We start from the raw sequence: 12,976 nt of genomic DNA on the forward strand, positions 1-12,976 counted from the left end.
CGTTACACGGCTCTCGTCTTCCCGAACGACGATCAAACACGTTGTGTGCTGATGCTTCTTGGGCCGTCTGAAATCTAATGATGCTTATTACGGCGACCGCATGTCAGCCATTATCCAGAAATGTCAAGGGAAATACGGTAATTGACATTTACAGGTTTGACGGCTCTGTTTTATTTTAGATTTGTACACATCTTAAAAAAAAGAAAATGTAATGAGGGAGACATGCTTGGACAAATGTTAGTCAGTGTCATCTTGTTAATAAGGGAATGGAGGGCTTTATGTATTGATTTATGAAACATTCAGTCCCATGTTCACCTACATAAAACAAGTCTTTAATGGATAGACAGAGAGATAGACACATACAGTATATATATATATATATATATATATATATATATATAGTTGTGTGTAAAATATTTTAAATTGATTTATAATTAAATCGATCTATGTCTCATTAATTATTCAGCTGCAATATATTTAGTACTGTGTTAATGAAATGAAATTTTCAATGTGTTGTGAAATTTAGTTGTTTGTTTGGATTATACAGAAGTGCAAATCTCAGTGGGATCAAGTGATATTTTCCCTATTACATTTTACAAGAAAACACAAATTCCTTTTGAAAACAACTGAAAACCAATAGAGATTACAGAGCAAGTCGTGCTCATAATTACTTTGCAGATTATGCAAATGAAAAACAATGTCTTCCGTAATTATGTATATGAACACTAGGAACTAAACAGCCAACAAATGCAGCTGTTGCCAGACAAGATGGTGCAAGAACATTAACAGAAAGGGGTAATTTAAGACATTTACATCACAATCTATATCACAGCTTCTAAACAACCTTACCTTTTAGGTCAAAATTAACATGAACTCAGAATATGCCTCATTGACCATATTTGAAACCTGTCAGTATAAACGATAGGGTTTCCACAGCTTTGTGAAGGTGAATTTAAAACTTTTTAAACATCATCTAAAGAAAATCGAAAGAATAAATAGAAACAAACACCAAATAAATTCAATAAATGAAGTGTGTTTATGACTAAAGCAATAACAAGTACCTGCCAATAAAGTCTAGGAAAAACACAGTTATTTTTCTGACCACATTAGCAGGTGTTTTTTATTGTTTCAAGCATAAACACACTTAATTTTGATACATTTCTCAGAAATCGGAACTTCATATATTTATGATATGAAATCTTGATTTAAGAATGTTTAGATATTTGTACTGGAAAACTAGACAAAATACAAAATAATTAATTGGATTTAAACTTTAATGAAATTGAATGTAAGACTTCCTGCTTCAGTTGAAGATGTTAAAAGGCTTTTTACAGTAAGAGTGTTTAAGACCCGCAGAAACTCTGTCTAAAAGAAAACTTATCACTTCAAAAAGCAAAAGCGAAAATGTATTTCTCATAGCAAGTGCAGATAAATAGCCTAGAAGAAATGCAGCAAAATATAAAATCAGTCAGATTTAAATGCAAAGACCAACAGGATTGGTAAAACATGCAACGCATCAACAAAAACTCCCTCAAATCAAAGCTGTTCTTCATATTAACGCTTGTCTCACTGACTGATCACCCTGTCAAGTGATATTTTGGGTAATTAGGTACCATTTAAATACCAAAGTTGAAATATCCCTCTCCGTTAGACAGGGGGTGTTATCATTTCGGTCAGAGCCAGAAGCTAGAGACAGTCCCTAATCACACAGGATCGCCTAAGATAATGTAGTCTGTTTCCTAATGACCCTGCGCTCATGTCAAAGTCATTACTCTCCCGCTGAAGGCACATCATCTGCCTGGACAAGCCATAATTGGACTAAATGGTGAACTATGAGAGAACATTACACATGTCCCTTTATTAATTTGGTCACGAGAGTTTTGCAGTGGTAATTATCGGGGAGGGGTGGACAACGGCAGATGAAAGATAGCGAGTGACTGACTGCTGCAACTTTGACTTTAGAGTCAATGAAAGGAAATCTGCTCCCTCTCTCTCTCTGTCATGGATGCCGGATACGATGACGTCTCTGAAAGCTCCTTGTTTCAGCGCCGGGCATCAAACCAGAGCCAGGCCGAGGGGAGACTATTCCTTTGCTCTCGTGTTTTTATTTATTGTGCGGTTTGTAAGAAAAGAGCAATACAATCTTTTAGATATACCTGTCATTTTACCTTTCTTCTTGTTCTTGGTTGAAGAAAACCAAGACTGGTGGGACCCCGGGCCTCCCTTTGCTCTGCAACCAACAGCGGGTTTAAAAGATGTCAACAGTAAAGGAATTGATTTTTTTGGCTTACACTAGATTTTTTTTCAGCGGTGAGCTAGCAGGGGGTCTTCTGAGTGGAGGTGGTTTAACAAATGGTCCTAACAGTGTGTTTGGGGCTTGGGGGAAAAGATAGGGAGGCGCCTCCTGGAGGAAGAAGAAAGTTTCAGCAAGTTTTTTAATCTCTGTTTGAGCACACCCAAGTTCGCTCATACTTTATTTCCCCCGAATATACTGTACCTAGTCAGGTGGAAATGACCTGTTTGTGGAACATTTTTTAGTGAACGTTTGATCTCCATACAGTGGTATTTTAATATACTTTTGTTGTTTTGTTAGTATTTAGAATGAGATTTTATTTGTATATCTTTCCTTTCATTTTGCTTTTAAAGTTTTAGTAATTTTGTTGAATTTTTATTAGTCTTTTTAAAATGTCTATATAGTTTTAATTTTTAGTTTGTTTAGTTTTTGTTATTTTAGTACTTAAACTAGAAAATAAATATAAATGAGAAATGACAACTTTATTTATTATTTACTTCTCAAAATGTTTTAGTATTTATTTTACATTTATTTTTTATCAGTAATATGTGTATAGTTTCTATAATCCTTAATTAATATTGCTAATTTGCTTTGATGATTCCACAGAACTGGCATGTATTAAAAATCATGATTTTTTTTCTGAAAAGGTATAGGCATAAAAGATAATTATGTTTTAAATCAAGCAATATAATAATAATTAAAGTCTAGATCCTGACTGATTTAAAAAAAAATCTAATACATCTAATGACATCTAATAAAGAAAATATATTCTTCTACTTAGAAGAAAAAAGTATTAATACAATATCAGCTTGGAAGTATATATATACTGTATCATTCTGTATACTGTTTCTGCTCATTCTATTTCAATATTCATTCCATTTTCCTGTGCTTCATAGATGTTTTACTTGTTTTAAATAATTTGGTGTAACAGACTAATTATCTGAAAATGTGCCACTTTTGCCTGTATTCATCTTTTATAATATGTCAGAACAATTTTTTATTTTTTTTTGTGGACAGATTTTTATATATTTTTTGCTGATAATGGGGGGGGGGGGCAATATGTATTCATATGCTGAATGAAGAATGTATATCTTCTGTATTGTGTATAAACGTGTCATATTTGTAATGCGTCTCCTGTTCGTCCTTACAAATGGCCAGGCCTTCAGAATCTACATTTCTCAATCAGGACATACAGTCACTTTACATTTCAACCACCATCTATATACATCACCATAGCAACAAATCATTTACAGTACACAAAAACACATGTAAACAGAACGCACACGAGTGCATCTAAACCTCTAACCCGAGATGTCAGGATACCTGTGATGGGCGCCAGCTGAGCTGTAGCATCCTGTCTGTGTGTGCGATTAATTAGCCTGAACCACGTGTTCAGTCCTCTTGTCAATACTCATCTTCGTTGGCTAGAACCCCAGCAAAGAATCACAAACACCTTATCTGTTAACACACATAAATATGCATGGAGCTGAAACTTGTTTCCAGTCGTGTGGAAGGGCGATCAGGCCCGTAATTGGAGCTCGGCGTGGGGGAAGGAATTTAGTTTTTGTCGTCAGAGTTTTGTCTGGTTTTAAAATACATTCATCTGGTTTTAAAATAAACACGTCTCTGTCTGCGACGTCTCTGTTGTGGGGCTTTTGTTTATAGCTAATGGTCCGTGATAAAACCATCATGAAACTATTCAATAAAATCCTCAATCTGTTGTCTTTTCATCTTCACACAGCTGTTTTGACAAATTCAAGATTTTAAAACCCAGATGCACAGAGGATGATGAGAGAATCTGATGCACGAGTGTAATACGTCAAAGGCTCCTAACGAACCATTGTCAGAGGCTCGCGAAACAGCGATGATGGTGTATCGGTGTGCATAAAAACCTGATCTGATTTGCTTTTTTCTCCTTTTTGCAGGATGCATCCATCGCTCATCGATTCCACATTATGAGAGAGAAACATCCAGAAAGGTTTAACAGCAGGTACCACTCGCTCTCTATCTCTGTGTTAACACCAAACACTTCACCAACACTGCATCTTAACTCCCACTGTTTTGGCTGTCATCTCAATCTGTAAACTCGCCAGTGTGTCTGCTGGGTTTACATTGAGTTAATGCCCTGATAACTCTCCTTCCCCCCTCAGGTGTGTCTTTGAAACTTTTGCCATGTTTTTAGACTTTCTTTCACTTTCACTTTATTCTCTAAAATGAGATGATGATGTGGGATTGCAGTATTAAGGATTCCCAAAACTTGATCTGATACTATATATATATTTTTAGAGGAGCCTGATTCGACTACCAATCTCACAGTCGCAGAGGTGTTATAATTATGCCAAATTGGCTATATGGGGGTGCTTAAATGTCTGATTTCACATACAGTCAATGATGAGTGAAATCCCATTGATTAAAAACCTGTTATGGATTGCTTCATTATACTGGTCATCTTCAGCTCGCTAAGCTCAAAACAGAAATAGAGAACATTAATAACTAGGCTACTGTCATAGCCTGTACATCAAAACATAAAATATTATTTTTGTATCTCGAGACGTCTGTTACACATTTTCCCTGTGTGTGTCGAATGTCTGACTTGACTCTTGGTAATGTATTTTGCCCCGCCCCTGAACATATGATTCAACGATCAATCGACTATCGGCAAGATTCGAAAATTACGATTCGACTATGAAAATCCTTAGTCGGGGACACCTGAGTGTTGATTTTTGTAGCATGCACTGCATATAAGCTTGACCTGACACAACAAAACTCGCTCAACCAATGGCGTGAGTTTGGGGCGGGACTTTCTGTTTGTCTGACCAATAGATGACCAGGAAACCTGTTTGGAAATGTTTATTACTTTGTATTTGCATTTAGTCATGCCAGTGTAACAGAAATGATACACTTCACCTTTACTTTATTGTATATTACTACTGGAGTAACGTTGTGACCCGAGATTACTCATTTGCAAAAATAATTTACTTAATAAAATCCTGTTCTTTGAGGACTTTTATAAATAGCTGAGCAACAGATGTAGGTGCTCCTTTGTGCTGGAGTGTTTTATTCTTTGCTGAAAGGATCTGAGTGATGTGGAACATCTGTGATTAGCCCACAATGTGTGCACCTTCTAATGATGAGCAAATTTGATATCTATGCTCCCATTAATATTTAATGTCCCAGTAAGTCAGTACGAACGCAGCCGAGTAATTGGTTGGGTAATTGAATTTGCTTGGGTAGTTTGACATCATTTTTCCATCACCGTGATGACACAAGACCTTCAGGAGAGTCTTTTAATAATCAAATGATAAATATACTTTGTACGTGCAGTCCTATATTTCAAGCCTGGTGAGCAGATAACATTTTAATTTCAGGAATTAAGGATTGTTCTGGAGTCAGAAGACGCACATGCCTTTGTTTATAGGGCTGTGTTGATGTTGATTCAGAGCCGTGTGGGACGCATAAAGAATCAAACCGTATTCTGATCACACAAAAGCATGTGTACATGAACTATTTTATACCACTCTGTCTTTTGAATAATGATTAAGATATTTTAAGAAACTTATACCATCTGTTATTTGAGTTTGATAAATAATTCACATGAGAGAATGGGTTTAGATCTTTCTATTACATAGTATCTTTTCTTCCTCAATAATGTATGATCTAGGAAGGTATTGCAGAATTTTTTTTGTTGGATTTTTCTAGGAACCTTTATCTTTTACAAATATATAGCTGTTTTAATAAATCATCATATTAGTGAAGGCCATGGATATCTCGCTTGCAGTTAATAGTACTGGAGGGTTTTTGTATTAACACTGACACATCTTAACCCAGGGGTCGTTCTGTGGAACAGGGCCTTTTGCAGTTTGATAAGGTGCTTTTAAAGATACATTTTCAGAATTCTGTTAGATTTAATGAATTACACTGCCATCATGAATTAAGCAATTGAAATAATTTGAGCAAAACTACACATTTGGGCACAATTAATGGAAATAAATCAGACCAGATTCAGAGAAATTTAGCTTTACTTCACTTGCTCACCAACAGATCCTCTGCAGTGAATGGGTGCCGTCAGAATGAGAGTCCAAACAGCTGATAAAAACATCACAGTAATCCACAAGTAATTTACACCACTCCAGTCCAACCTGTGAAGTGAAAAGTTGTTTTAATTAAAAAAATTCCATTGCTACTATTCTAAAATAACAGTCCATAATGTATAATAATGCTTCTTCTATTAAAAAAGTCCATCATCTCTTATCCTCTCACATCAAAATCATATCTGTTTAGAAGTGTTTTGGACTGTTTTCACGGCATATTTCTAACCTGATTCAGACTTTTTCACAGGAGAAAGCAATATTATGGATAGAGGACTTGTATTTTAGCCAGAAACAAAAAGGGCTTGATGATGGATTTGTTAATTACAAATACACAGCTTTTCACAACAAGTTAATCAATGAACTGGAGTCGTATGAGTTACTTGTGGATTATTGTGATGTTTCAATCAGCTGTTTGGACTCTCGTTCTGATGGCACCCATTCACTGCAGAGGATCCATTTCTCCAAATCTTTTCCAGTAAAGAAATAAACTCATCTCGGATAGTTTCACAGTGAGTAAATATTCAGCAAACTTTCATTTTTAGGCTGAACTATTCTTTTAAGCCTTAAGAAAGGTATCAGTGTTGACTGTTTAACTTGTTTTTTTTGACTGTGCTTTGTTTGTTACTACTTACAGTCTTTCCTTCTTAAAATGGTGTAGCATTAAAATTAGCATATTTTTAATGACTTTTCTCTGTGCAACTTTTCCAATCTCTAACATTTTTCCCAGTTCTCATATGTCATTGCGTTGACCTTAGTGAAGACACAAATATTTGATCGGCTTAATGAGCAACCCAACAATGGCCAATTGGTTTTTAATTATAACACGGCATCTTCTCGTTGATAACGGACGCGGGGTCTTGAGCGAACACGGCTCCCTGGTTTTATTTGCACCTCGGGTGATTACCAGGAGGAAGGTGAGAAGATTTGACACTTTGCAGATAGATTAATTTACTGCTGGAGTAAGACCAGAGGGTGATAATGAGGTCGAGGATTAAAAGCAGACAATCAGTGTGGCAGCGTCACATGGACTCGTTAAAGTACACTTTCTCTCTCGTCACTGATCGTTCATGCGCTTCCAAGATAATCTCTGTCTTCAAGATGATGCGAAAAAGGAGAAAAAAACACACGTCTCGGTTGTCTTTGTTTTGTGAACTTCAGTGTTAAGTATGGAGTCTTTTTAGACTTGTGGCCTTGTGGTTATTGCCTACAAAAATACTGTACCACCTGTACTGTAGCCGTGTTTTACACCAAAATACCATAGTAAATTTGTGTTAAATTGAAATTAGCCATCACTGTCATATAAATAAAAAACAAATAAATGGAATTTACATTTTTACATTTTTTGTCATTCAAAATGAAATTCTGTTCTTTTGAACTTTCTTTTTGAATCCTGAAAAAAAAGTATTACTGTTTCCACAAAAATATAGGTCACACTTTATATTAGGTGGCCTTAACTACTAGATGCATCAAAAAATAAGTACAATATATTTATTGGGTTCATATTGTATTGCAAAAAAACTTTTTGCTGCTATTGTGGTGGGATACAGTGAGGTTAGGGACAGGTTTGGTGGTATGGGTTGGTTTAAGACTGGGTTTAGGTGTAAGGGATGGGTCAACAGTGTAATTATAAATGTAACTACAGAAATTCATTACAGATGTACTACATCAGTTTTTACTGTATTTTTGATCAAATAAATTTAACTTTAGCGAGCATAACGGACTTATTTATGCTAATAAATCTTACTAAATCTTTAACTATATATTTTTCTATTTCAAGGATTTTAGTTGTTAATTGTTGCCTTGCTGGCATTTCCACATCCTCACCAAGTGTGGAATAAATGAAAGTGTCATTAATGTGTCATTTATTTCAGCCATGTGATACTGACTAGGAGTACTTGAGCTCTATTGAGCCATCTTTGAAACAGCCTACCGCTGACCAGAGTATCGCCTCAAGGGTGACAAGCTCAGCCTGAGGCGCTCTTCTTTAATTATTCTTTGTTTAACCTTTCCTTGAGTCGGAGGGAGGCTGAACCATAGAGGGCCGTTTAGCGTAATGAGGGTCCTCATCAAAAAGCTATTGCAAGAGCTAAGACTGTTTGACCCACTGCTCTCACTGTCTCTCTCTCTCTCACACACACACACACACACACACACACACACATACACATATATACATAAACCATCCCAGCAGAGCCCTGGGCAGCACCGCTATGCACACTGCTCCTCATTTCAAATGAAATCGCTGGTCTGACTGGGATGTCATCTATAATTAATGACCACTTCAGAGTGTAATTTATTGAGATCTCACCTGTGGCACTGTCTCCATCCCTGCTGGACTTTCAGACCCCTCCCTGCTCCACCTCCTCATGTTCACACACTGTGAACATAAAGAAATAGCAGATGACTCCACCTGATGTTCGCCACTTCACATACTGAATGTTAGAAGAAGATCTCACACCTTGCACAATCATATCATGTCAACACTTAAAAAAAAAAACAGCAACAAAAAGTCACACCATAGAGTAGGATTCAGATGGTTCAGAATCAATTACTGAAAAACCCATATGTATGAAACAAAAAAATTGTCCTCCTCAATAGTTAATGATTTCAGCCCTGCATTTACTAGTTTGTTTGACTTGGAAATGTATGCAATTGTCTCTGTTGAATGTTTCAACTCTTAAAGTAATAGTTCATTCAAAATCAAAATTAAATCATAATTTATTAAACCTCATGTAGTTTCAATTCTGTATGATTTAATTTCTCTTTTGTTATAAAACGCTAAATTAAATTAGATTGAAAAAGTAATCTGAGTATATATTACATAGTGTACAAGTCAAATGAACGTTTACGATATTTTCATGATACTTTTTTATGAACTTTTACTTTTTGATTAAAAATACAGTAAAACAGATATGTTGTGAAATATTATTACAATTAAGAATACATATTTACTATTTTAATATATTCAAAGTGTGATTTATTCCTGTGATGAAAGCTACATTTTCAGCATCATTACTCCAGTCTACAAAGTTCTTGTTATTATCAATGTTGAAAACAGTTGCGCTGTGGAAACTGTGATAAAAATTTTTTCACGATTCTTTGATAAATAGAAAATACCTTACAAAAGGAAGGTATCTACTATATTTGACATAACATTATTAATGCATTTAATGTCACTTTTCATCAATTAATTGCATCTTTTCTAAATAAAAATATAAATTTCTTTCAACAACGACAACAACAAAAAATAGTGTATATAGGCATATATAATTGAAATAACATGAGGTTAAGTAAATGATAATTTTAAAGTGAACACTTATTAAATAATGTCTTACAGTAGCATTTATAAAATCATTTAATTTATAAAAGGTTGAAATCCTGACAATGTGCCTTTAATTAGTGGGCTCACTGGAAGACCCTGTTGTGTTTGATTTCAGATCAATGGCCATTGGCCAGATCCTGGATGGTTTAGTCTCAGTTCATTCATGTTGTAGACATGCCAGGACTTGCTGTCATCTGATTACCTGTGTTGCATCTCTTAGACTCAGTTGGCAGATGCTGGTCTCCATCTGCAGGGCCTGTGAAACATTCCCCATCCACAATGGAACAGAATTCCACAGGGAAGCCCTTACTGTACAAAAGACTTGAGTGCATACATGTGCACTGATGACTGTTGGGTATCATGACCACAGATTACACAGAGCTGTAGTTAAGCTCTAGTACATGTTTGCTGATGTGCACTTCGTCTCTGACCAGTACGGCGAGTCAGATAAAACCCAGCGGTACTAGAAAGGCCTGCTTCCCCTGCTGAGTTCTCCTCCGCCTTCACGGCAACCTCTTCAGTAGCTACAGCCCCATGTGGAGCCACTGACTCCTGCAGGGCTGCCAGCTGTCAGGGAACCTCTCCTCCTTCACACTCTCCAGCCATTAACCATCACCCTGAGTCAGGAGAGCCTACTTCACCATACAGGCCTATATTTACACATTCAAGTGTTTCACTCCAAAATGCACACACTAAACTGTTTAAACTTACTCATTAAGTAGGTTTTAGGTTTAATTTTGAATTTCAAAATGTTACATCAGTCATGTGGGTCTGGTGTGGCATTGTCTTGCACAGTATGATTTACATTTACATCAATTTTTAAAAATTTTGCATGATTAAAATCATAGTTTTATCATCATTTTCATCATTTTTTTTCAGACATTAGTCCTCAGTATGATAGACTCAACTTGTTTTCAGTGTTACAAAGGTAACTGCTAAATGCATTACACTTTTGTATTTTCACTAAGCTTGTTGCAATGTATTCTGGGATTGCTTTGTCCTCAAGGTATACCTACTTTAGAAAAATAACAAAATGAGGAATTATACATTTATAATTACAATATTTTTTTTATTCATGCCTTTGCAGATATTGAATATATATAGTATTTTGTTTTGTTTAGTTTTATTTCATATATATTTCTCTCTCTTTATTTATACACACACACACACACACACAAACACACTACCGGTCAAAATGATTTAAAACTATTATATAAAAACAATTAACGTCTGATATATAAACACGGTAATGGTCAAAATGAATAAAAATGACAAGAACACACAACTAAACTGCTACAACTTTAACTTAACTAAAAATTAAAAACAAAATATAAAAATAAAAACTAATTCAAATTATTATTAAAAACTTAAACTCGTATCTCAGTGATGCTAAAATAACTTTGCTATACTTAGGGTTACGGTTTTGTAACAAGCAACACCTCTCTCTTCCTCTCTCTGCTCTTCTTCTTGTAGTGTCATGTTCTGCAAACCAGTGCATCGGAGCAGTCCTGACAGAGCTAGTTATATCAATGTGATATTTATCACCTCAGATAAAGAAGAAATTAGTGTGAGAATGAGGTCGTACATCACTGCAGGTTAGATTAGATGTCAAAGAAAAAAATCAATGATGAGACCATGTTTGCCTTCCTCAGACGCAGCAGAAAGTGGCGAAAGGCAGAGTTGCCTCAGGTCGACAGCACCACCGTGACACTTTGCCTCAAGTCCTTGTCTGGTAGCACTGGGAATACACACAATAGACCATTTTGATTCAAAACACTTTATGTACATTTTTGGTACTTTAAGTACACTTCAATTCTGTTTCCATGAAAGAATAATCCAAAATTTCATTCCACCGCTCCTAGTGTGTGCATGGATCTTTCCCTCAGTCTTTAGTGCAGCTGTGACCCCGTCTATCAGCCCTACTTGTGTGCGTCGGTGAAAGGGAACGGAACAGATGGGAATCCGATTGAAGAGATGAGATGCTCCTAATTACCTAATGAGCAAAGGGATCGGCTTGATTTGTCGCTTTAGCACTCTTGTTAGGTTAAGTGGAGGGAATCGACTAAGGAGCCATCGTGGCTCAATCTATCTTGATCTTTTGCTCAAATGTCTGCAATACTGGAAATCAGAAAAGGTCTAAAAAGAAACAATCTGAGATCTGCAGTGTGTTATAAACCCTGAAACTTCAGTAATTAGACAACTAAATTCTATTTAGTCTTTACTTTATTCTTTTATTTTATTCTTTTTTTCTCTTTTATTTTATTGTACTTTATTTTATTCTTTTTTCTCTCTCTTTGAATTGTTTTAAATCTCAAAATTATTATGAAATCTCTACAAAATTGATATTCTGATGCAAAAATGTATTCTTCTTATTTTTTTTATTTAGTAGTTTTTATTTAGTAGTTACTTTTTTAAAGTTATAGAATTTATATATTATTTTTAGTGCTGGCAAAATTCGCGCATTAACACAGGCAATTATTGTTTTCAGTTTAAAGTACTGTTCACACCCAGCACGATAACTATAAAGATAACGATAAAGTATACTTCTAAAAAACGTTCTGAATAATAAAGAATAGCAGTGTCCACACCACAACTATAACAATAAAGGCACAGAGAAGCGATATCGTTGGAATCACTTTCAGAATGATTTTTCCCAGCTGATGAATAATAAAAAACATTGACAGCCAATCAGAATCCATCCTGCCACAAAGAGCTGGAGATTTTAAAGCGACAGACACGTACGCATTTAGAATATACAGACAATATCATCCGCTGGTGCATCTATATTTAATTTCGAATTTAGTGTTTGATAACTTTATTCAGTTTGCTGAAGGGCACAAGTAACTAAATATGACATTAATTATAATGGGTTTATGTGATCATTGTTTTAAGTTAAATTAGAAGTTATTTTAAGCAGTCTAATAAATGTTCAAATTGATAGCTCAGTTATTCTGTAATGTTGAATGGCTATAGTCAATAGTTTATTAATTAGGAGAAAAAACTATTTCATAGAAACATCAGTAGCATTGGTATCATTGATACTCGCTTTCAGTCATAAAAAAAGATGTCATTATACAATATTATACAATATTACAAATATACTGGCTTTATGTTGTTTCTACATTCCTTTGAAGATTGAATGTGAAATTATTGCAATGTAAAAGTATTTAAAAAAATTAATTAGTTTTTTTAATAGATTGACAGCAAATAATTATTATTATTTTTTTTACATTTTACATTAGTTTTTACATTTTCTGTAATTATTAATTT

General features: G+C 35.0%; 1 protein-coding gene across 2 annotated transcripts in view; it reads left to right on the top strand.

Annotated features, from left to right (window-relative positions):
- dgkb (diacylglycerol kinase, beta) overlaps window positions 1–12,976 on the top strand; it is a 44,403-nt gene that overhangs the window by 15,112 nt on the left and 16,315 nt on the right. For both annotated transcript variants that reach the window (XM_059514070.1, XM_059514071.1), the window contains one exon: window positions 4,219–4,283. In XM_059514070.1, coding sequence (XP_059370053.1) covers window positions 4,219–4,283 — 65 coding nt within the window. The remainder of the gene's footprint in view (window positions 1–4,218; window positions 4,284–12,976) is intronic.

Source organism: Carassius carassius, chromosome 28 (assembly GCF_963082965.1).
Source record: "Carassius carassius chromosome 28, fCarCar2.1, whole genome shotgun sequence".
NCBI lineage: Eukaryota > Metazoa > Chordata > Actinopteri > Cypriniformes > Cyprinidae > Carassius > Carassius carassius.